Source organism: Penicillium angulare, assembly GCF_028827245.1.
Source record: "Penicillium angulare strain IBT 27051 chromosome Unknown utg000001l_segment0_segment0, whole genome shotgun sequence".
NCBI lineage: Eukaryota > Fungi > Ascomycota > Eurotiomycetes > Eurotiales > Aspergillaceae > Penicillium > Penicillium angulare.
In genome coordinates this window covers 867,772-890,486 of record NW_026623160.1, presented here as the reverse complement: position 1 = coordinate 890,486, position 22,715 = coordinate 867,772, and the positions used below count along the sequence as shown (strand labels likewise).

At 47.4% G+C, this 22,715-nt stretch overlaps 8 protein-coding genes across 8 annotated transcripts; 6 read left to right on the top strand and 2 right to left on the bottom strand.

The window, feature by feature from the left end:
- Positions 1–602: 602 nt before the first annotated feature.
- On the top strand, positions 603–3,947 carry N7478_000329 (valine--tRNA ligase; the record flags this gene model as incomplete). Its single annotated transcript, XM_056916545.1, has 4 exons — positions 603–633; positions 695–781; positions 877–2,883; positions 2,944–3,947. 4 exons carry the CDS (start codon positions 603–605, stop codon positions 3,945–3,947), a joined length of 3,129 nt encoding a protein of 1,042 aa, XP_056784425.1.
- A 412-nt stretch (positions 3,948–4,359) lies between these two features.
- Positions 4,360–5,417, top strand: N7478_000328 (rRNA-binding ribosome biosynthesis protein RPF2; the record flags this gene model as incomplete). The annotated part of the gene is made up of 2 exons (XM_056916544.1): positions 4,360–4,373; positions 4,427–5,417. The coding sequence occupies 2 exons, from the start codon at positions 4,360–4,362 to the stop codon at positions 5,415–5,417; spliced, it is 1,005 nt and encodes a 334-aa protein (XP_056784424.1).
- A 509-nt stretch (positions 5,418–5,926) lies between these two features.
- Positions 5,927–7,004, top strand: N7478_000327 (Tim17/Tim22/Tim23/Pmp24 family protein; the record flags this gene model as incomplete). The annotated part of the gene is made up of 5 exons (XM_056916543.1): positions 5,927–5,941; positions 6,008–6,123; positions 6,304–6,517; positions 6,593–6,816; positions 6,947–7,004. The coding sequence occupies 5 exons, from the start codon at positions 5,927–5,929 to the stop codon at positions 7,002–7,004; spliced, it is 627 nt and encodes a 208-aa protein (XP_056784423.1).
- Positions 7,005–7,785: 781 nt separating this feature from the next.
- On the bottom strand, positions 7,786–9,825 carry N7478_000326 (uncharacterized protein; the record flags this gene model as incomplete). The annotated part of the gene is made up of 2 exons (XM_056916542.1): positions 7,786–8,308; positions 8,372–9,825. The coding sequence occupies 2 exons, from the start codon at positions 9,823–9,825 to the stop codon at positions 7,786–7,788; spliced, it is 1,977 nt and encodes a 658-aa protein (XP_056784422.1).
- Positions 9,826–12,017: 2,192 nt separating this feature from the next.
- N7478_000325 (putative integral membrane protein Pth11-like) lies at positions 12,018–13,387 on the top strand (the record flags this gene model as incomplete). Its single annotated transcript, XM_056916541.1, has 6 exons — positions 12,018–12,218; positions 12,285–12,321; positions 12,379–12,446; positions 12,506–12,879; positions 12,939–13,009; positions 13,086–13,387. The coding sequence occupies 6 exons, from the start codon at positions 12,018–12,020 to the stop codon at positions 13,385–13,387; spliced, it is 1,053 nt and encodes a 350-aa protein (XP_056784421.1).
- A 608-nt stretch (positions 13,388–13,995) lies between these two features.
- On the top strand, positions 13,996–15,168 carry N7478_000324 (putative mitochondrial carrier protein (Rim2); the record flags this gene model as incomplete). The annotated part of the gene is made up of 3 exons (XM_056916540.1): positions 13,996–14,117; positions 14,194–14,896; positions 14,959–15,168. 3 exons carry the CDS (start codon positions 13,996–13,998, stop codon positions 15,166–15,168), a joined length of 1,035 nt encoding a protein of 344 aa, XP_056784420.1.
- Positions 15,169–15,768: 600 nt separating this feature from the next.
- On the bottom strand, positions 15,769–18,319 carry hrdA (E3 ubiquitin-protein ligase HRD1; the record flags this gene model as incomplete). The annotated part of the gene is made up of 3 exons (XM_056916539.1): positions 15,769–18,036; positions 18,131–18,235; positions 18,296–18,319. 3 exons carry the CDS (start codon positions 18,317–18,319, stop codon positions 15,769–15,771), a joined length of 2,397 nt encoding a protein of 798 aa, XP_056784419.1.
- A 1,783-nt stretch (positions 18,320–20,102) lies between these two features.
- On the top strand, positions 20,103–21,774 carry N7478_000322 (putative MFS transporter; the record flags this gene model as incomplete). The annotated part of the gene is made up of 3 exons (XM_056916538.1): positions 20,103–20,426; positions 20,576–21,376; positions 21,706–21,774. 3 exons carry the CDS (start codon positions 20,103–20,105, stop codon positions 21,772–21,774), a joined length of 1,194 nt encoding a protein of 397 aa, XP_056784418.1.
- Positions 21,775–22,715: the final 941 nt, after the last annotated feature.

The window sequence follows — 22,715 nt, the reverse complement described above, 5'->3', positions numbered from 1 at the left end:
CGGGCTTAGGAAGGGTACGTATGTTATATGTATGCTGTGACCTTGTCCACGAGAGAGGATTTGAAGAGATAAATGCAATTTCAAATTTCCGGAAACGTCAAAGACTTACCCCATGCTTTGAGTGTATTAATTGGTCTAAGTGTTCTAGGACTGGCTAGGCTATACTAGTACATACATACTTACTCCGTAGTAAAGCCCCAGCGTAGATCAGATCGCGTGTTGGCACCAGCGCCATCACGTGAGCTCAATTTGAAATTAGTCGCAGGAATAGTCGATCTTCAAATTGTTGATGCAAAAGATTATGCGACAACAAGGAAATATCCGATAAGCACATGCAGACTTCAATGTTGAAATTCTTGTGTCCTTATACTCTTTGAGTCATAGTCCTGCAAGTATTGCAAGCGTCCCCACCGATCCTCAGTTGAGCCCCGCCTTCTCATTCGTTGCTTCTGGGTGGAAATTTAATTTGCCCGCGTCTCGCACAACCAACCCCTCCTTCGAACGTCCTTTTTGTCCGCAACTCCCTCAAGATACTTATTCGGCGATTCGTGGCGCGATCGGCGCCTTGGAGATTCACTCCGCAATATCGATCATTTTCCAGGATGGCTCAGAACTCTGCCTCCCAACTCCCCAGTGCGTTCTACCCTCTCAAGAAAGACTGACGCCGCGACAGCTCATTGACATCATGAAATAGCTGGGGAATCCAATGCCCCCGCCCAGCAACCTCAACAGGCTGGCCAGGACGCTTTGGCCGCCCCTAAAGTGAAGACCGAAAAGGAGCGTACGTCAACCCCGCGCAATACACGATTCATTCCAATTCTACGCCGATCCAGATAACAACCATGAGACAATTTCGCTGACTTCGGAATTATTTAGTCGAGCGCGAGCGCAAGAAGGCTGAAAAGGCCAAGAAGTTTGCTGAGAAGAAGGCTAAGGCTTCCACCGCTCAGCCTGCTGCCCCCAAGGCCGAGAAGAAACCCAAGGTTGAGAAGGAGAAGACCACCGACGCATATGACCCCGCGACTATCGAGGAGGGACGTCTCGACTGGTGGGAAAAGCAGGATCTCTTCAAGCCCGAATGGGGTCCTGATGGCAAAGTTAAGCCCGAGGGATCCTTCGTCATCCCCATTCCTCCACCCAACGTTACCGGTTCCCTACACATGGGTCACGCCTTGACCAATGCTCTTCAAGACACCATGATCCGCTGGCAGCGTATGAAGGGTAAGACCACTTTGTGGCTACCTGGTATGGATCATGCCGGTATTTCAACACAGAGCGTTGTGGAGAAGATGCTGTGGAAGAAAGAGCAGAAGACCCGTCATGATCTTGGACGTGAGGCCATGACCAACTTGATCTGGGACTGGAAGGATCAATACCACAGCAACATCAAGAATGCCCTGCGAAGATTGGGTGGTTCGTTCGACTGGTCTCGTGAGGCCTTCACCATGGATCCTAACCTGTCCGCCGCTGTCACCGAGACCTTTGTTCGTCTTCACGAAGAAGGTATCATTTACCGTGCCAACCGTCTCGTCAACTGGTGTGTTGCCTTGAACACATCACTCTCCAACCTCGAGGTTGACAACAAGGAGATCGAGGGCCGCACTCTTCTAGATGTGCCTGGCTACGAGAAGAAGGTTGAGTTTGGTGTTTTGACCCACTTCTGCTATGAGATGGATGGCAGCAAGGAGCGTATCGAAATTGCTACTACCCGCCCTGAGACCATGGTGGGAGATACTGGTATTGCTGTTCACCCTAATGATAAGCGTTACGCGCATCTTATTGGTAAGAACGCTCGCCACCCGTTCATTGACCGTCTCCTGCCCATCGTGGCCGATGACGGTGTCGACCCTGAATTCGGTACCGGTGCCGTGAAAATCACACCGGCTCATGACTTCAACGATTTCAACCGTGGAAAGCAGCACAACCTGGAATTTATTTCCGTCATGAACGACGACGGAACCTTCAATAAGAACGCCGGTCCTTATGCTGGTATGAAGCGATTCGATGCTCGTTACCAGGTCATCAATGACCTTAAAGAGAAGGATCTCTATGTCAAGTGGGAGCATAATCCCATGAAGGTGCCTCGTTGCGCTAAGTCCAACGATGTGATCGAGCCTATCCTCAAGCCACAATGGTGGATGAAGATGGAGAGTCTCGTTGGCCCTGCCATCAAGGCTGTCCGGGATGGCGAGATTATTATTCGCCCCGAGAGCGCAGAGAAGAGCTATTTCCGCTGGATGGAAAACCTCAATGACTGGTGTCTATCCCGTCAGCTCTGGTGGGGTCACCAGGCCCCCGCCTACTTCGTGAAGGTTGAGGGCGAAGAGAATTCCGACAGTGACGGTAACTTCTGGGTCACCGGGCGAACCGAGGATGATGCCCGTAAGAAGGCTGAGGCTAAGTTCCCTGGTAAGAAGTTTGAGCTGGTGCGCGATCCTGATGTTTTGGACACCTGGTTCTCGTCTGGTCTCTGGCCCTTCTCAACCCTGGGATGGCCTAACAAAACCCACGACTTTGAGAACCTCTACCCTACCTCTGTTTTGGAGACCGGTTGGGACATTCTCTTCTTCTGGGTCGCCCGTATGATTATGCTTGGTATCAAGTTGACTGGGAAGGTGCCCTTTAAGGAGGTGTACTGCCATTCCCTCATTCGAGACTCTGAAGGTCGCAAGATGTCCAAATCCCTCGGTAATGTTGTCGACCCTCTGGACGTCATGGAAGGCATTCAGCTGCAGACTCTTCATGACAAACTGCTGGTTGGTAACCTCGCTGATAAGGAGGTCGCCGCTGCTACTAAGTATCAGAAGAAGGCATTCCCCAAGGGAATCCCCGAGTGTGGTGCCGATGCATTGCGCTTCGCCCTTGTCTCCTACACTACTGGTGGTATGTATTGTCTACCCTTTTTAATTTCCTTATTACATAAATCTAATTATCTCTTTCCAGGTGGTGATATTGCTTTTGATATTCAGGTTATCTTCGGATACCGCCGTTTCTGTAACAAGATTTACCAAGCTACTAAGTTTATTCTTGGTAAGCTCGGAGATGACTTTAAGCCTCAGGCCAAGGTCGCCAAGACTGGCCATGAGTCTCTGTCTGAACGCTGGATTCTTCACCAGTTCAACGCTGCTGCTAAGGAAGTGAACGAGTCATTAGAGAAGCGTGAATTCTCCAACGCCGCCAACGTCAGCTACCAGTATTGGTATGGCCAGCTTTGTGATGTGTTCATTGAGAACTCCAAGTATCTCTTGGCTGAGGATGCTTCGGCCGAGACCCAGGAATCTGCCAAACAGACTCTTTACACCGCGCTTGAGGGTGCACTGGCTTTGATTCATCCTATGATGCCCTTCGTAACTGAACATCTCTGGCAGCGTCTGCCCCGCCGACCTGAAGACAAGACAATCTCCATTATGAAGGCCAAGTTCCCCGAGTACCAGGTCGAGTTTGACGATCCCGCTGCCGCAGCTGCGTATGAGCTTATCCTGAACACATCCAAGGGCATTCGCTCCATCTTGGCTCAATACGATGTCAAGACCCAGGGCGATATTATTATCAAATCTGCCAACTCTACCAGCCAACAAACTATCTCCGAGCAGATGACCAGTATCAAATCCCTGGGTGGCAAGACTTTGGGTGAACTCACTCACGTTGGCCCTGATGCCCCGACACCCTCTGGTTGCGTTGTGGTTCCCGTCGGTTCCGATGCTGCTGTCTACCTTCGTGTTTCCAAGGAGGTTGCCTTGGACCAGGAAGAGAAGGCCAAAGCTGCCCTTAACAGGGCTCTTGAGACTGTGCGCAGATCTCAGAAGGTCATGAGTGCTCCTTTGTATCAGGAGAAGGTCAAGGCCGAGGTTCGCGAGCAGGAGGAGAAGCGCTTGCGGGATGCCGAGAGTGAGGCTGCTCGATTGGAAGAGCAGATCAAAGAGTTTGAGAAGCTTCGCTTGGAATAATTTTCCAGCCAAAGAAATACATAAAAAGAAATTCAAGATGTCAAATATAAGAATTCAATTCAATCTTTATCTATTTTAATAATATGGCCAAAGTTGTGTACGTGGATCGGGTGAGAAAAAACCTGTTGTTTCGAGCATGAATGCCATATACTAGTTCAAACTCATTCAAAGTATTCAATTATTCCAATTATTCTATTTCCCGCCCCCATTATTCCCATTATTTCTGATAGTACTGGTGCCAACACGACATTTCAATAGTTTGACCGTCTCAAGGTTCTAAGCTTATCGGCTTTGCGGCCGACAGTAGGCTCTTATCGATAAGCGTGCCAAGCCTTCCCCCCAAAACTTTTCTGCGTTTTTTACTCCGAATCTTCTTCCAAGAAAAAAAAAGGAAAAAGTCACAGCCACCATTATGTTGCGCGAAGTGTACGTATCCGGATTGATCGAATTTCTTACTCGTCTGACTTATAACATTCTAGTAAACCCAAGAACCCGCGCACTGCGCGTATTCTTAAGGCGCGGGAGCCTCAACTCATTGAGGGTCCCAAGAAGACTCTATTGCTGCACGGCACCAAATGCCCCCAAGCTCTCGACACCGTTCTCAAGACCTTTAACTCCCTCACAAAGCCAAACTCCGTACTATTCCACAAGAAGAATGCGAATGTCCACCCCTTTGAGAACACCGAGAGCCTTGAATTCATGGCCAACAAGAACGACTGTGGATTGGTAGTCTACGGAAGTAGCAACAAGAAGCGACCCAACTGCGTTACACTGGCCCGAATTTTCGACTCACAACTCTTGGATCTGTGCGAGCTGCTTCTCCTGCCACCAGCAGACGGTAGTTCCATTCCCCCTATCAACGAACTCGTCATGCACGTTGGCCAAGGACTGCGCCCAATGATGCTCTTCGCTGGAAGCCCATGGGACGACCCGACATCCTCTGCGCACGTTATGCTGAAGAGCTTCTTCCTGGATTTGTTCAAGGGCGAAGAAACCGACCGTATCGACGTTGAGGGTCTCCAGTATGTCATGATGGTTGGAGCGGAGGAGGCCCGCGAGGGTCTGTCACCTATTGTGCACCTGCGCTGGTACAAGGTGGTTACCAAGCGTAGTGGACACAAGCTTCCGCGTGTTGAGTTGGACGGAATCGGTCCCAAATTCGATTTCAAGATTGGACGCACACGTCCTGCTGCGGCCGATCTGATGAAGCAGGCCCTGAAGCAGGGCAAGCGACCCAACGAGGAGGGCAGGACGAAGAAGAACATCACTATGGATTCTATGGGTGACAAGGTTGGCCGTGTTCACTTGACCAAGCAGGATCTGAGCGACCTCCAGACCCGTAAGATGAAGGGTTTGAAGCGTCGGGCTGATGGGGAGTCCGATGAGGGCGAGGATATGATGGATGTGGATGATGATGATGATGATGAGATCTCCGAGGATGAGGGCCACAAGCGGGCTCGCACAAACTAGACTTGATCTTCTTGCATTGTTGTAACTTCTTGTCCAGGCGTTCTCTTTGGGCCGGTTTAGGGTTTGTGCTTTTTTAATGTCCGCCATTCTTTGCAGGTGGAATATCAGGTACCGACATGGAAAAGTATGTTCTATATTGGACTATGATCACAAAATACAGCCATATACTTAAATGTTCTCGTTCTTCACCATTTAGATATAGAATACCAAAACTAAACCATTGATTATTGATGCTTTCTATGTTATATTAATGCTGCGTACTCTATATACTAAGAACACACGTGACCATGACGTCGGCCTGCTCGGCATCCTCTCACATGCCGAGGCCCTTTTCACTCGCGCTGGTCCGAACCCAAGTGCCGTCATTCCCTATTCTTCTTCCCCATATTCTTCTTCTTTCTGTCTTTCACCTAATGACCTGGATCGAGCTCAAGACTTATCACTGTGGTGGAAATCCAAAGTAGTCCTCTTCATCCAAGTCCGACCTCCCGCTGAGGTCTTGCGACGCCATGGATACACTTTTAGTGAGTAATTGTCCCCCCGCCTCAAGCACGTGTCAATCAGGTCGACTAACTAAAGAACCTTACAAGACACAACTAGATGCCCTCGTCCTCAAGCCTGAGCTTGCTCCATTCTTATCGCTACTCAAGGGCGCTCGTAATGGCATCGTCTATGGATCGAAGGTGCGGTTTCCGCATGCGCTGGTGTACGTCCGACTTCCGAAGCTTTTAAACCGAGCAGAAAGCTCGGGAAAACAATCGTGGGAACTGACGATGGTATCAATAGCATGATCTTTCTTTTTCGATCGGGAACGTATGTACTCAAGTCTTTCAAGTTGTTGCGGCAAATGTCAAGTTTCCCGTCGGGCTAACGATTCAACGTATAGATTCCGGGAAAAGGCCAAGCTCGTCCTCAACGCAACGCGCCAGCATGCGCGCAATCTTTCCACATTTGCAATCGTTTACAAAGCCTCGATGATCATTCTCAGGAATATCAATCCATCAGGCGTCGGGAAAGAGGGACGGTACGATAGCTTTGTTGCTGGTTTGCTGGGTGGATATACAGTCTTCGGACGCCAACCGGGGAGTGTCAGCCAGCAGGTATGAGTCCAGAACGATCGTCCGGTTCCAATTTGAGGGAATCTTTGCACTTCAAGCAAGCTAATTGAGGTTTAGATTGTCATCTACGTTTTCGCCCGTGTGATGCTCTCTCTAGCCAAGCTCGCCGTCGAGCCTAACATGCACCCCCTCTCCCCTCTTGTTACTCCTGAGGCACGCGCCAAAATCTACGAATATGCCTGGCCTGCATTCGCCAGTTTCACTTGGGCGTTCGTCATGTACATCTTTCGATGGTACCCGGATACCCTGGTGTCCAGTTTGCGTAGTAGCATGGTCTATATGTACGTCACCATGTTCTACTTGCATCTTCATCTTACTCTTTGCACACTCATATGGCATACTCATAGCCATTTACACCTACACTATCTGTTTTTAGTAATTCTGACGCTAACAACCTCGCCATCTTTACAGCTACGCGGACTCGGACCATTGGGACTCGTTCCGAAATTTGTTCATACACAACAAATAAGTCTACAACGGTGCCTCGCCGTTATTGGCTGCTATCAAATAGCAACACCTTGTTTAGACTGATTCCCATTCTTATCATTCTTATTTTTATTTTTATTCTCCAGCTGGTTTTGGATACTGAATGAAGAACGGCGCATAGAGGGAGTTATATATTTTGACGGGATTTGCGGTCTTGAACACGAGGCAGTCATGCATTTTTATACGAGAATAAGGTTGTGGTTTAACAATCAATATAACAGTCGGATCTGACATTTACTATGCGCGCGTATACTAACATCAATTGCCACGCCTAGTAAAGGGCAAGATACGCTAATCTGATGAAATTTTATTCTCATTATATCTCGAAACTCGAAACTGGGCCATAGCTTCCGAGCCTTTAAATAGTATGATTTGACTTTGCAACTTTAGCGAGGGTGAGATAATGGAAAGCTGAAGATAGTTCTCCCGGTCATATCCAGTATGATGGAGATTCTTGGGAAGAGACTTGCGAAACCATTGCCTTCTAAACAGTTTGATATATCTATCATAAGAAAAAGATATGGTTTATTATATATTTTTGTATTTCATTTCAGAACGACTAGTAACACAAGAGGGTATGAAAGAAACAAAGCTGAACTGAAAAAGCCTTGAGAACAACGCGCCACCAATGCCAAAACAAAAATCCGAATAAGACATCAATCATACATCGATCCCCCACGGCAGGAGCCACGAGAGAAGTAAGCCGAGGGTAAGATCAGTTCCGAAGAGAAGCGCAACTCCATCTACTGAATATATTTTAGGTGTCAATCAATGTCCACCAAGACCTTCAGTTCCCCGTCCATCCAGTCTACTGTTTCTGCAGACAGAAGGGCAAAGGTCCATTCCTTTTCACTGTGAATAGGAATGAGACCATCAGGAAGCCAAGCAGTGACTTTCCAGGTGGCAGTAACGGCATCTCGTGTTTGTTGAGCGACCGAATCTAGATTCTCAGTATCCGCGAGAAAATTCAGACCAGGGATTTGGGTTGGGTAGCGCCGTATTATAGACTGCTTCATCGAGTCAGCGCTGGTGCACTGAACAGCCGGGATATCCAGTCGAGGAAGAATGCGTTTTCCTTGCTGGAGAAGGTTGATTCGGAGATATGTCTCATTTGACGAAGGGGGATTAGATGGAGCGTTCGAGGACGAAATGGGAACAAAGGGTTGATGATTATGGAGTTGGTGGCCTGCATTTGGCGCGTGGTTGTTGACTGCCGCATGATCGCCCTGTCTTGTAGCGATGTTCTCGCGAATAATTCGCGAGACGTCTCGAGTGATACTACTAGCACTGTTGAGGGAGTTAGCATGTCTTGATATTGAGTTTAGTTCATACAATTGACGAAAGACTTACAAATCATCGCGCGCTGGGGTATTGCGTTCACCTCCAATACGCCAAGACAGGCCCATAGTGGAATCGGCATGAATAATACGATCAACGTTGGCGTCCTCACAAGGACTTGGACACTCGTAATCGCCGTTGTGGACAATACGATAATGGCTATCAACGGCTGCGACTAAACCACGCCATTCGGGTTGTTCAAGACCAGACAAAGACCACAAATTATCCAATTCGTACCCTTGATTATACGTATCATAAGACTTGGCAAAATCGTTCCATTCCATCGAATATCCATCAAGGAGAAGGTCAGTCAAAGCAAGGTCCATGGCTTGGTTTGTGTCCATGGTGTCTTGATGGATCTGAACGGAGGGTGGTTGCATGGGTTGCTGCACGTCATCCGGTCGGTGTCCCTGGTTATGCAGCTGGAGTTGTTGAATGGGTGAGAAGCGAGAGCCATTGAAGTCGTCTTGGAAGCCTTCGTTTGTCTGACGGCGACGACGCTCATCCCCAGGACCGCCTTTGCGGGTTTCAATCGCATATTGACGTTGACGTTCGTTGGTAACCATTCGACGTAATAGCGGAATGACTAAAGAGATTATCTTCTGCTGATCGCGGGGCCAGATATAAGTCCTTGTGCCCATGCCTTCGTTCAACACATCTTCTCCGAAGAATCGCTCGCCATTTCCCTCCGCTTCGAGGAAGTGCCGAACACAGTTCCACAGCCGTAACTTGACCATCTCAGTGTCGCCTTTACCTCGTTGGCCCACACAGTCCCGTCGCTCAGGATGATCATCATCGAGCATAAATCCTTTCGCCGCGGCCTGTAGGTGGAGGAAATTTTCAGGCGAGAGTTCAAGTGACGCAAACAGCTTCGACATAGGGGGACGAGTATACTTCTTGTTGCTAGATGGCTGTCTAAACAGCGCTGCGGCTGAATGTACACCGACAGCGCGAGCTTCAGACAAAGACTGAGGGGGTACGGGCCGAATATCCATATTATCTCCAGAGTATCCATGCGGAGCTTGTTGAGACGATTGCGAATGTTGCTGCTGGTGAAGACCGGTTCCAGCTAGTGCAGGGTCGAGGTTATCATCATTTCGCTTTCGCTTTTTGGAAACAGTGCGAGACAAGCCGGGGCTCTGGCCATGGTCATTTGGGACTCTCAAATGTCTACTATTTCCCATGCCAGAACCAAAGTTCGCATCGCTGAAGCTGTCTTCTCCGATATGAATATCCTGACCATAGCTATCTAGTTGCTGGCTATTTACCGCAGCCGCGGCCGCCGCCCAGTGCGATAAATCTTGGTCTTGGTCTGCAGCCGCGGTGGCAGCTTCCACTAAGCCCGCAAGCTGATTGTCATTCGCTGTATAGCTATTGTTCGCATCGAGGTGGGTGTTTGAATTCGATTGGGATGCATGGTCGTTCAGAGAAGTCGAAGGATGCTGGTTAGTCGAATTGGAGGACATATTCACTTCGGCGCAATATGCGATATTTTTGTTGAGCTAGTGCGGTCACTTGAGGGAAACCGGATGACCTGGGCGCGTCCTGAGAAAATCAGTCCGGCGTGTGCAGAACACCTCTGCTTCCTAGTGTGATCTACTTTGTCCCAATGCGATTTCGATTTGTGGTGGAGTCGCGGGCAATAAGCTTTATCGCAATGCGATAACTAGCATTCGCGAGTAGCCGATGTTGTAGTACAAGCAGCTAATGGCTTCAGCAAATGTCTGACGCGGCCACACCCCAGGAAGGGGTGAAAAGCGCGTAAAATATTAATTTCAAAGCCAGTGGCCCTAGAAAAGAGCTTTGGACGCACTTCGAGCGTAAAGCTGATAAGAGCACAACGCGACAGGCGATGATGGATGTTTGCGTGGTTTGAAGGAAGGACAGACAGTGCAAACCTCTAGGGTGGTGGGTTCTGTGATCACGTGCAAATCGACTCATCCAATTACGTCGAGTGTCATGGATGCATTCGATAAGGTTGCAGCACACACAGATGGTTACAGAGAGACACAAGATCTATGAAACATACGATTTCAGTGAAAATAGGAGAGTATGTATCGGTTTCGAGAAGATGATATTACAATCCTCCGTTCGTGCTATTTAGTATTGACAATTACGAGTAGAGGTCATAGCGTGACTACAAATGTCGTAGCTATCCGTGAAAAACGAGTAAGTATGAAAATTGAGGGGAAATACAGTGCATTCGCAAATTTCCTAATAGTATGTATTATAATCAAGTAAAAACTCGGAGCTAAATTGCATGATTCAAGTCGAGCCCATGTACAACTCTACTAGCTTCAGTAATGAAGACTTCATCCACCATGCAAGTTTTGGCTCTTGAATCTCGTATGATTAGCTTTTTGGTGCAACGATGAAATACTTGAGCTCATATATGACCATGGTTGGTTAATAGCAATATTGTTACATCTGATAATACTATATAACATTGCAGAGAGTCTGTAAGTTCGCCCCGCTCCATTAAAAACGAGTAGACGACGGGCAGACCTCCAGATGTCGTATATACAAATTATTCCAGCCACTGCAAGGAAATTGCACAAAGAAAATGACTCAAAATATGCACGCAAGTAATGAAAGAATCAAACATAATCTTTCAACGGTTCGCAGATCGATATTGCGTCACCAAGTTGAAATCAACAGATCAACAGCAAAGCCCGAGCAAACAATATCGAAAATACTTCGACATGCATTGTATATTGCTTGAGATGGGCAGTTTGGATAACACAGACACATCATCTTCAAGCAAGTAGACCCACCAATATGAAGGGTTTTCCAAAATTGGCGGCCCGAAAAGGATACAGTTGACATTTATGAATCGTTGACTCCATAATGTGATATATCAAGTCCACGGATCCGTTCCGGAATCTTTCCCGAAAACCCCCCCATATCGACACCCCAGAAAATCTTCCGAATAGTTCCATTGATCCCTTGCATGTTCTTATCATCAATAGCAATTGACTTTCCATTGTCAATGTTATTGTCTGGTTGAAATTTAATTGTTTGCTTTCTAGAAATTTAACGGGGGGGATCTCATGTTGGCTGCCAGTGGCGGGTTGGCACAAAACCCCTCTTGGTGGATCACGAAAAGCAAAACGATACTGCAGATAATACATCAAGTCCAAGAAATGCATGTCAATCAGCTGTCCGAAATTTCTGACATATCAAGATCAATCTTGTTTGTATGACGGCAAGGGATGATATATCCTAAAAGCTTCTTTTCTTCAATATTGTGAGACACGGAATTGCCGTCAATGCACTCCGAACCATGATTTCTGGGGCATGACAGGCAGTTGATCGGCAGCTCGTATACATCCCTTGAGATGAAATCCGGGCACTATCAATTTCTCTCGCTTTTATTGCTATCCAACCGTCATCTTGGCGAGGTATATTTTCTGTCCCATGCAGCCGCAGCATGTATGATTGGTGCATAACCCCACTATGATACTTTCTATGATCTGTCAACAAAGTTCGATAGATATGACATGTCTAGGTGGAGATCGCGGTTGCCCTATCCCTATCCAAAAGTCCTGGATCCTGGTATAATAACAACCGTGGCCCCGCTGTGATTCCAAATCATCAAAGTTTCTTCAAGAGATCTTGCTGCTTCCTTCAAGCCTAACACACTTGGGTTTTACCCGTCATGTCTTCCACTGGCAAACAGACTTCTGCGGGGATGAGTGCAGATATCTACCAGCCCAATGAATCATTGCGAACATCTGTCAAAGTCTCGCTTGCTTTTGCTTTCACTATATCTACAGTTGCTGTAGCTTTGCGGATCTGGGCGCGCAAGTTGACCGGCTGCAAATTGTTTCTGGATGACTATTTGATCTTGATAGCTTTGGTATGAACATTTCAAAACAGTGGATCTGCCGTTAGTGGAGAACTGACTTAATATTCGATTTACTAGCTTTTTAAATATGGCTGCTCCATCGGCGTCACAATGCGTAAGTGATTTGGAATTACCTGCAGCCCTATGCAAGCCATACTGACGCAAGGATTAGTATTGTTCAACGGCCTGGGCTACCACATGGACATTGTTCCAGAGGAACAAATCGTGGCCTACTTCAAGGTATGCTCTTTCTAACATCTAATCATTTGTTCAACACCCAAACTAATTGATTTGTATAGATCGGATGGGCAAATCCATTTGTCTACACTCCGTGTGTAGCATTTATCAAGTTGTCTGTTCTGGCGCTCTACAAGCGTCTCTTTGCAGTTAGATACATGGTATTAGCTTGCAATATAATGGCCTCGGTTGTTATATTGTGGACTGTCAGTATTCTGGTCGCGAATACATTGAGTTGTATCCCGATCAAGAAGTCCTGGGATATGTCGATCGATGGATCCTGTATCGACATGGCCAGCTTCTACTACGGCATGCAGATCCCAAATATTGTCTCCGATCTCATCATATTGGTGATGCCTATCAAGGTTGTTGTTGGCCTGCCGATCGCAAAAACACAAAAACTGCTCTTATCTTGTGTCTTCCTCGTGGGTGGCTTGTATGTTCAAATCCATGATGAATCATACTTGACAGAAAGATACTGACTTAGACCTCCAGAACCTTTATTTTTGACTGTGTCCGTTTGTGGGTTGCTATCCAGCTAACTAAATCAGGACCTGATATTACTTGTGAGTCCTCTAAGGCTATCTATATCCTTGCTTTCTTTTTCGTCTCCTAGTACGAACCTTTTCTTACCATTTACAGACAACCAAGCTCCAACTGCCATGTGGACCTGCACTGAATCCGCAGTCGGTATCGTCGGCGCTTGTCTTCCCAATCTCAGGCCACTGTTCAAGATTGGCTCTGGTAACTTCTGGTCTCAACTTCGATCTAGCCGTGGATCATCAAAGAAGGGCCTTATGAATTCCAACACTACGAACACCACCAGCACATCAGAGTCTTCAACTATTGCAAAGCCGCACATGATTGATCATATAAGTGAGCAAGGAACTCAAGGGATTGAAGTTCACCGATACAGCAGATATGCCGAAGGTGAAAAACATTAATAAGCTTGGTCATACCCATTTGATTGCATTTGGGAGCCTGGTTTTTGGGAAACTTGTAAGACAAAAAGTTAACGAGGAAATGTCGGGCATGGGTTGGATTGAGATACCTAGGTAGCTAGCTTAGTTTCATTTCGTCAATACTTTTTTCTCAATAAAGGATTTAATATTTTCACGGTTTTATTTTCGAGAATCGTACATACTACCAAATATATATCCGCAACATGATGCTAAGCCAGTGGTTGTATTTGTATGTATACCCACTGGCATGTATATAGGTAAAATGGATAAACGCATATGTGGAAATAGTATAGATATATTGAGAGATGATGTCTTAAAATAAAATACGAGTTACAAATATATCAGTTTTAAATGGACAATCTTCATTTAAACCTGACTGGAATCATCCCAAGGTTCATTCACCGTATACTTAGGAGCAGTAGGACTAGACCACGGCTATCTCCGCTAACTGTGGCGGTGGCGCCTATCAGGGACCGGCGATTTGTTATCTCACGTGACCACGTGAAAACTTGCGGCCGACGCATCCCAGAAGGGAAAAAGTTGCCAGTCTTCAACCTTTTCAATCCAGCCCAAAAGCATGTTCTGGCAAGATGCAAGCCTCCAAGATACATGGTGATCCCGATGAGACAGTCGTCATGTCACGGCTCCCTCCTCCAAGCTCCAATCCATCCAAAAAATCCCTCGACCCATTAATTCACCTCCTAGCCGGCGCGTAAGTTCATCGTCAACTCCGATTTCGCGCGGCGAATTTCATTGAAACAAACCCCTAATTAAACTTCCTTCAACAGGAGCGGTGGCTTTGCAACAGCAATTGTAACATCACCACTTGATGTCCTCCGAACACGTCTCCAATCCGACTTCTATCAACCTATCTCTCAACCCGGCGCCTCCGCAACTCCTCTTCCCCCGAAAACAAGCCATAAGACCCTCCACATAATTTCAAATATCCACAAAGCTGAAGGATGGCGCGCCTTCTTCCGCGGTCTAGGCCCAAGTCTTGCTGGCGTGGTCCCAGCAACAGCTATTAAATTCTATGTCTACGGAAACTGCAAGCGCATCGGAGCTCAACTCCTCGGTCACGGCGAAGACTCTACCATTGTCCACGCACAAGCTGCTATCTCCGCTGGTATTGCAACAGCAACTGCTACCAATCCGATATGGCTAATAAAGACTCGACTGCAACTTGATCGAGCCCAAACAACTACCGGCACCCGGCGATACAAAAATAGTATCGACTGTGCCAAACAAGTTTTTCGACAGGAGGGAATCCGAGGCATGTACAAGGGTCTCAGCGCTAGTTATCTAGGATCCGTTGAGACAGCGCTGCACCTGGTTCTCTATGAGCGATTGAAGGGTATGATGGCTAAGTCGCTTGGATCTCCTGATGGTAAGGAAACTGCGATGCAGAAGGAAATTACCAGCTGGATTAGTACAACTGGTGCTGCGGGTTCGGCCAAGTTTGCTGCTGCTTTGATTGCCTATCCACACGAGGTAAGCAGACTCACGCACCATACGCGATTTGTCTTTTTATTAACTTGCCCTTTTCTTTACAGGTTATCCGAACACGACTTCGTCAAGCACCCCTCGAGAACGGCATGCCCAAATACACTGGTCTACTGCAATGCTTTAGACTAATTGCCAAGGAAGAAGGTATGGCTGGTCTATACGGTGGTCTGATGCCACATATGGTCCGCTCGATTCCCTCTGCCATCATCACACTTGGAGTTTATGAGTTTGTACTCAGACTCGCGGACTCTTCATAAACACGTTTCACTAGCCGTTTTACGCCACTCTGTACACTATCATCCCTGAATTTGCTATTACCGGTAGACAGGGCAGCTATCGTGACTTTTCTCAATTTTGCATGTATTTTATTGGGCGTTGGGGGATGGGAACTTTCACTTTGGCTGTTTACAGAATCTCCTGTCCTGGGACTTGTATCATATCAACTACTCTTTTCACTTGTATCACTTTGTATCAAAATATTACATACACTCTTCAATAAGATTATTGAAAGGATTATAGATCCATATGTAAGAAGCATTCAATTGATTCTACTGAACCACTAGGTCCAATTCGTAAAATAGATATATCTAGTACATCATTCAATACATGGGTTCTGAGTGTTCACCTTTAAAAAAAGCATCCGAAAACTTGAAACTCATGATAACATAAGGGCAAAGACTAAATAGCCTGGGTATGATATTTTGCTGGAAAAGAAAACGCCATGCAACGCTGATTTGAATGGGGATATATGACCTGGGGGGATAAAGAACAACAGAAAGGCCGAACCCATTCAAAAAGGAGGTTAAACAAACAGAAAAAGTACATGGGAGAGGGGAAGAGTAGTTTCATCCTCATCTTCAAGATGCCTCTTCGTCGGCTGCCTCCTCGACAGTAGCAGCACGACCTTTGCCCTTGGAAGTGTCTTCGGATTGCGTATGTTCTGCATTCAAAGAATTATCCGTGGCATGGCTCGTGCTCCATGTAGCTCCTGTGGAAGAAGTAGCATCGGCTGCTTGATCGTTTTGCACGTCTGTCCATTCTTGGGACAATGAGTCGGATCCATTTGATGAGCCCCAGTTGGGCACTGTGTGGGATGTACCAGTCGATAAACCATTGCTTGATTCCACCGTAGGAGTTGAGACAGGAGCAGTTTCATTAACGGCATCTTCACCACCAACACTGGCTTTTGGTAAGACCGGTGTTTGAGGCTGGGCCGATTCACTTGGAGTGGGGATGGTTGGCGGTTGAGCCGAGACCGTCGGGGTTGGTGTGAGCCCTTGTGAAGAGGCTGGGTTGTTGAGGTTGGTCGACTGGAGAGGAATTAAACTCCAGCCTTGGGGAAGAGTCATTCCGTCAGGTAGGCGGGCGTCTCCCGCGTTAAGCGGTGCTGCTCCCGGACTCGGAACAAATTGATGGCGCGTAATAGTAGATGTACCAGGTAGCACTGGTGAAGTGCTAGTAGAGGCAGTGGGTTGGGCGATATTGTTCGCAAGGTTGTTCGCATGGTCGAGGCGCATCCGCTCAAGTGGTACTTGCATGGCACGTACACGCTGGAGTTGCTCTGTAGCAGCACGCCAGGCGTTAATCTCTTGTGCCAGTTGCTGCTCAACTTGCTGTAATCGAGCTTGAATATCGGTAAGAGTGGAGAGTGTTGGTGTGTGTTGGTTTTGTGTGGCATCTGCAGCGGGCGTGGCGGGTGCACCGGGTGGACGACGGCCAAATCCAAAACCAAAGCCGATTTGGCGCGCACCTTGTGGGTTTGCATTAGCGGCTGGCTGGAGGGGAACGTTGCCTTGATGAATCTGGTTATGCAAGTTGTGAAATAGATCGCCTCGAACGGCACCGAAGCCAATTCGGAAGGGACCAAACTGGTATACTCGAGCTCGAGGGAGTCCTTCTCCTTGATCACCAGGCTGACCGGGAGCTTGATTTCCACCGACACCATTCTGTTGCTGACCTCCGGCGTTGCCATTTGCATTTGCGTTAGCATTGCCGTTGGCAGCTCCCTGTGTACTTCCCGCGCCAACCACAGGACGTCGACATGTTGGGCAGTTCTGTTGTCGTTCCAACCAGCTTCGGAGACATGCGAAATGAAGAATATGGCCACAGGGTAGCTTCTTTGGGCGTAATCTATCGGGCACACGCTGGGCATTCGCAGCTGGCTGTTCGTTACCCTCGCCATCACCAGCGGCTGGCTCTACTGAAACCATGTCCTCGCGACAAATGATACAGACTTCCTCTCTGGCAACCTCTTCAGCTGTCGCATCCGGATATCTTTCATTCATGTCACGGGTTGCATTGCGATACCGCAGGAAGTCCAGGATCCGACGGCCAAACGAACGAATAGTAACCACAACGTCGCGCAGAATATGGATGGGCAAACCGTAAAAGGTGAGCAAGATTGCGAAGAACACGAGGTAAACAATAAGCTTCACAAAGTCGGTTAAAAGATCAAGGTAGAAAACCCATCGTCCCTTCTCCTCCCATCCAGGAACATCGATCTCGAGTTCATTGACATCGTTTTCATCGGGCAAGTCGGTGGGAGGGGAAGTTTCCCCAGCTCGCGCATGGGCCTGGATAGCCTCCGTACGAGCTTGTCGAATCTCCGCACGACGTTCCTCCATCTTCGCCTTGACCTGCTGGCGAGTAATGTAGATCTCCGTCAAGGCGACAACGTACCGAGCGGCGGTAGAAGAGGAAAGAATGGTCAAAATTGCGAATTCGAATCCAAACATAACCATCATATCTGGCTTTGGTTGAGCCCATACCGTATCAATGCAGTAACGCAGCATCGAGGCATTGAAAAGGACCGTTAATACTAACGACACTGCCAGACGAGTATGGAAAAGCCGTGGGTTTGCAGGGGGCTGCTGCTCCAAATATTCAACGCGGCCCTCTCCAATCCAACCCCACACTTTACCAACGAGAAGGGAGATGAACATGACCAAGAACCAGCCCCCAAGTTCGCCTCGAAAGATGGTCATAGCGAGACATGTCTCTGTTACCGCGAACCATGCTCGCTCGTAGAGTTGTTCGGTTTCGATAGGACGTAAAGGGCCGTAGAGAAGACGCTGCAACCAAAACAACACAAAACCCGTAAAAAGTAGGCAGAGATTCGTGAGGATCTAACGGAGCGGATTGTCTGTTAGCGATATGACGCGGGGGCTAATATGACAAGAACACCACGAGTTCCGCAGGCTAGAAGTTAACAAGACTCACCATAACGTTGGCACTACTCTGCGAGAGATAGACACAAGCCGCATAGAAGTTCGATCTCTGATGCAGAGCTTTTATAAACACACCAGTGGCTAGGACCACGGAGGCCTGGGGGGGAGGTCAGCAGATGTCTCTTCGAGTTGATGAATTGAGGGATAGGTAACTCACCCCAGCATAGGCTGCCAGTCTCATGGCGAAGGAGGAACTGAGACACCCGAATCGAGGGTCATCAGATGGGAAGGTATAGAGGGAAAAGAAGCTCGGGGGTGAATCGACGAAGGAGTATACTATGATCTGGACAGCTTTCCAGAACAACGGCTCGCCTCCGCATATTACGTCAGCGTGGTTATCCCGCACGTGCCTCCGCGTTGGCGAGGAAAAAGGTGGATTAAGTAGATTATTGACGAATCTATTCCATATGGACTTGTGAGCTGGCTGTATAATGAAGTGCCTATTTATAAAATAGGGTCAAAGGTAATGAATGAAAGTTTGGCTGTTGTTCAAAGTATATGCACGCTAGAATTAGCGTAACAAGTACATGTATATGTATGTAAAGAATATAGTAAACACGGCATGTATTTGGTCAGAAGAACTTGAAAAAGAAATATATCAGTCTCTACTATGATCTTCGCACATGTAATCACTTAGTAGTTATGACGGGGATGGCTAAGAATAAAATTGTGAACATAACTTAACACATTAGTCAATTTCATTCCCCTTTCTAGAACCTATAACAAAAGAAGCTCTGTTATCGAAATTTTAGGCGTCAAGCCTATAACTATTCCGGTATATTCTACATATGTAGTCACTGGCGTTTTATCCATTTGTTGGAACTATCTGAACAGTCACAAGGGGGATCACATTACTATTCTTTGTTTCATTCTCGACCTTTGTTACGATTTTATTCTTTGAATGCTTTCAAGGCTATAGGGGTTGTTGAAGAACATTACAGTTGATCAAAGCTTTGGGATTTCACAGATATCTGTTTATATAATATCAGAAATTACATGTCAACCTAGCCTAGGTCAATGCAGTCAAGCCGCTGATCTCTCAAGCTTTTCTCTAGTTTACGAATTTCAGCTTGTTTTCAGTGTGATGACTTCCATTACGTGCAATGCTACAGTATAGAGGTGGGGCCCCGCCCGGAGCAAAAGCCTCCCGAGTGGCACTCCAGGCCACCAAACCTATATAGCTGTGCAAGGAGTAGATCGAAATGTATTTTCTATCCCACAAAACATACATGTACTATATATATTAAAAGGCAAATTGAAACATTACAGGCAATTGAAGATCACCTAATTTCTCCATCTTCATTTAACCCATTTTGCCACATAACACTGGTAAAAACAAAGCGTCATAGTTGATCGTGATCCCTGTTTATCTGATCGCACGTGACACCCCACCGAATCGGCCTCGGGCGACACAAGCTGAGAGAAGTGGCCGATCATTCTTGATCTTCTTTCCTTTCTCCTGGAAACCCCGCAGACAATGTCCTGTTCTCGGTGATGGCTGAATCTCCGGCATTGTTTACAGCTTCGAGGGGCCAGACCCTCACTTATTTGCTGGGAGTCTGTCCTTTCTCAATTGCCTTTTTAGTATTCATCAACTCATCCGTCTCCTTCGTGGTAACGGATCTGATCGGTCTACATGATGGAGAAGGTGACGCGGTGGGAACGCTAGGATTTGCAGACGAATTGCTTGCTCTCGTAGCTTGCCCATTGTGGGGGGTACTTTCAGATCGTATCGGTGTACGACATGTAAGTGCGGCTTCTTCTTCATATTTATCTACTTGAGATCTCGATCTTCTAGATAAACAAGCTGCAGAGTGCTAATGGAATGTTCAAAATAGGTTTGTACCATTGGCTACGCTATCATTGCTCTTTCATTAGTTCTATTCGTGCAGGCCACGAATGTTTATCCCCAACTTTTGTTGGGTCGATTGCTTTTTAGTCTTGGTGGCTCTGCTGTATCAACAATGGTCACCGCAGTCTTGCCTACTGTGACAGGCAAGGCACTTCGCAACCAGGTTTATCGCGCTTCTGTTTCTTCAGACCTGACTATTACACCTGAGCGTATCCATGGCCTGTCAAACAATAACTCAGAAACCTCGGCACCTGCTGCTTCACCATCTGCGCGATTATCAGGATTTGTTGGACTTTTTGCCGGTTGTGGTGCACTTGTCTCCCTCGGAGTCTTCCTTCCCCTCCCTGCCCGGTTTGAGAAGCTGGGTCTGTCACCAACCGAGGCCCTTCAGCGCAGCTACTACCTAGTGGCTATTACCGCCATCATCATCAGCGTTGTTAGTTTCGTGGGTCTTCGCAATTTGCCAGGGAAGAAGGGAAAAGTTGGAGCTCTTTATGGACCGCTAATTCGCACCGCATGGATGATTCTCCGGCGAAACTTCCATACTGGAAACAATTGACTACTGCTATGCTTCTCGGATTCCAGAATCGCAGTATCGGTCTGGGTTACATTGGAGGCTTTGTTGCTCGGGCATCTTCCGTGGGAATCTCCCTCTTTATCCCTCTGGCCGTCAACCACTACTTTCGTGTATCCGGTCTCTGCGACGAGGATCGTGACCCCGACCCCGGCTCTGGACTGGGGGCCATTAAGAAAGCATGCCCAAATGCATATATCCTTGCATCGATCCTGACGGGTGTTTCTCAACTCATTGCTTTGATAGCAGCGCCGGCATTTGGATACCTGACGGATAAATCGCGACGGTACAATGTCCCCTTGCTGGTGGCCGCTTTTGTGGGCGTGATTGGGTATATCGCCTTTGCCCAGTTGCCCAACCCAGAATTTAGGGCCCCCGAGGGCAATGCCGGGGTGTTTGTTGCGATGGGTCTCATTGGGATTAGCCAGATTGGTGCCATTGTCTGCAGTCTCGCAGTACTCAGCAATGGAATTTTGCGTGTGAGCTTGGACGAGGATACGCTGCGTAAGATTTATGATGATCCGGGACAGGTTCCAGGTGATCGTCGTGATGGATACGAGTCCAGTGAAGAAGATCGGCCTCTCCTGGTGGGGTCAGTGAACCGGCGACTGGAGCACCTGTCGCACCTCAAAGGATCTATTGCCGGGGTGTATTCATTGTATGGCGGGGCCGGTATTCTGCTACTCACCAAGGTTGGGGGGCTCTTGTTCGACCAAGTGTCATCGGGTACACCATTTTACATCATGGCGGTGTTTAACGGGATTTTGCTGATTGCGGGAATTCTGTGTGGGATTTTAAACCAGGTGGCACCGGTAGTGGAGATATCAGTGTAGGAAAGTTATTAGCTTCTTGCTTTAGAATCCGAGATTTACCACTACAATGTGAGGACCTGTGGGATTGACCCCCAAAATGACTGCCTTTGAGGCCAGAAATGACTGCCTTTCCACTCGTAAGCCCATTGCCACAGCGGCCGATAGCGTTCACTGGGAAAAACTCCTTGACCCTATACTACTAGATAGAAAAACAAGTAGAAAGATGATTGGAAAGACGAATAAGAAGATAAGTAGAGATGTATTTTAAGATAGTAGCAGGATTGAAGCTTAACTACATACCTGGGCATAGAACTTGGCGGTACTTACAGTACGAGAGTTATTTCTTTGATGCGGGCAAGTCTCCGAAATTGGCGCTCTCCCGCTTCGTGCGTGCTTGATAGCACCTGAGCACAGCTCTTGGAGAATTGGTGATGGTGTATTGGCCAATCTAAAAGGAGGCCAGACTAACCAGATACAGTAATTCTCAGTAATTCCCAGTCGCGTCCCGAGATGGGTCATGGGGAGGAATCTAGACTTGATAAGCGTAGTAGTGCCTTATAAGGGTAGAAATAAATAAGATTAAATGAAAATAAATATAAAAATCAGTCAAAGCAGGAAATTGAATCCAGAAATTGGGTTATTAAATATTTAACGCTGGGGGTGGGTTAAATTGCGATGATCGAATTGCTGCACTGTTAGCCCTGTTTAGACCCGCTGAGGCGTTTTCCTCCACCACAAAGAAAGAGGGAGGAAAAAGGGGTCTCAGGGTCCAGGGACACGAGGGGAGATACTATTTTCTACTCTTCTTGAAATCCGTCTGGGGGGGTTTTTTTTAACTTATTAGTTATTCCCGAGGTCAACTGTGGTGTAATTGAGCTGATCATCTTTTATAAGGAGCGACCATCCACTTACCATATACAGCGGGAACATCGGGACAAACCCAAGGCTCGGTCAAGGAACATGGCCTCAATCACAAACTATCCCAACTGTAGTCTAGTGCCTTTGAATAAATGGAGCACGAACCCCCTGATACCCACTTTTCTGACCCTTTCGAACTGCTGGCGCGGGTTCCTGAACCAAACAACCCGACTACTCCGTATATGGCGTAGATGGAAGTCATTCTCTGTGCCCCCAAATCCCAAAGATCCATAATTCATCCTGTACGGGCCCTATCACAGGCGCTCTTATGGCCCCCCCTTTTATGATTTATGGTCCTTGTAGGGTACATAGGAACGTATCGCCCACTATGGGCTCCGCTCCTTCTCTTTCCCCGACATCTCTGCTTTCCCTTCACACACAGTCTGGGCTCGACCCTTGCCATTCATTCTTTTTACCAGTC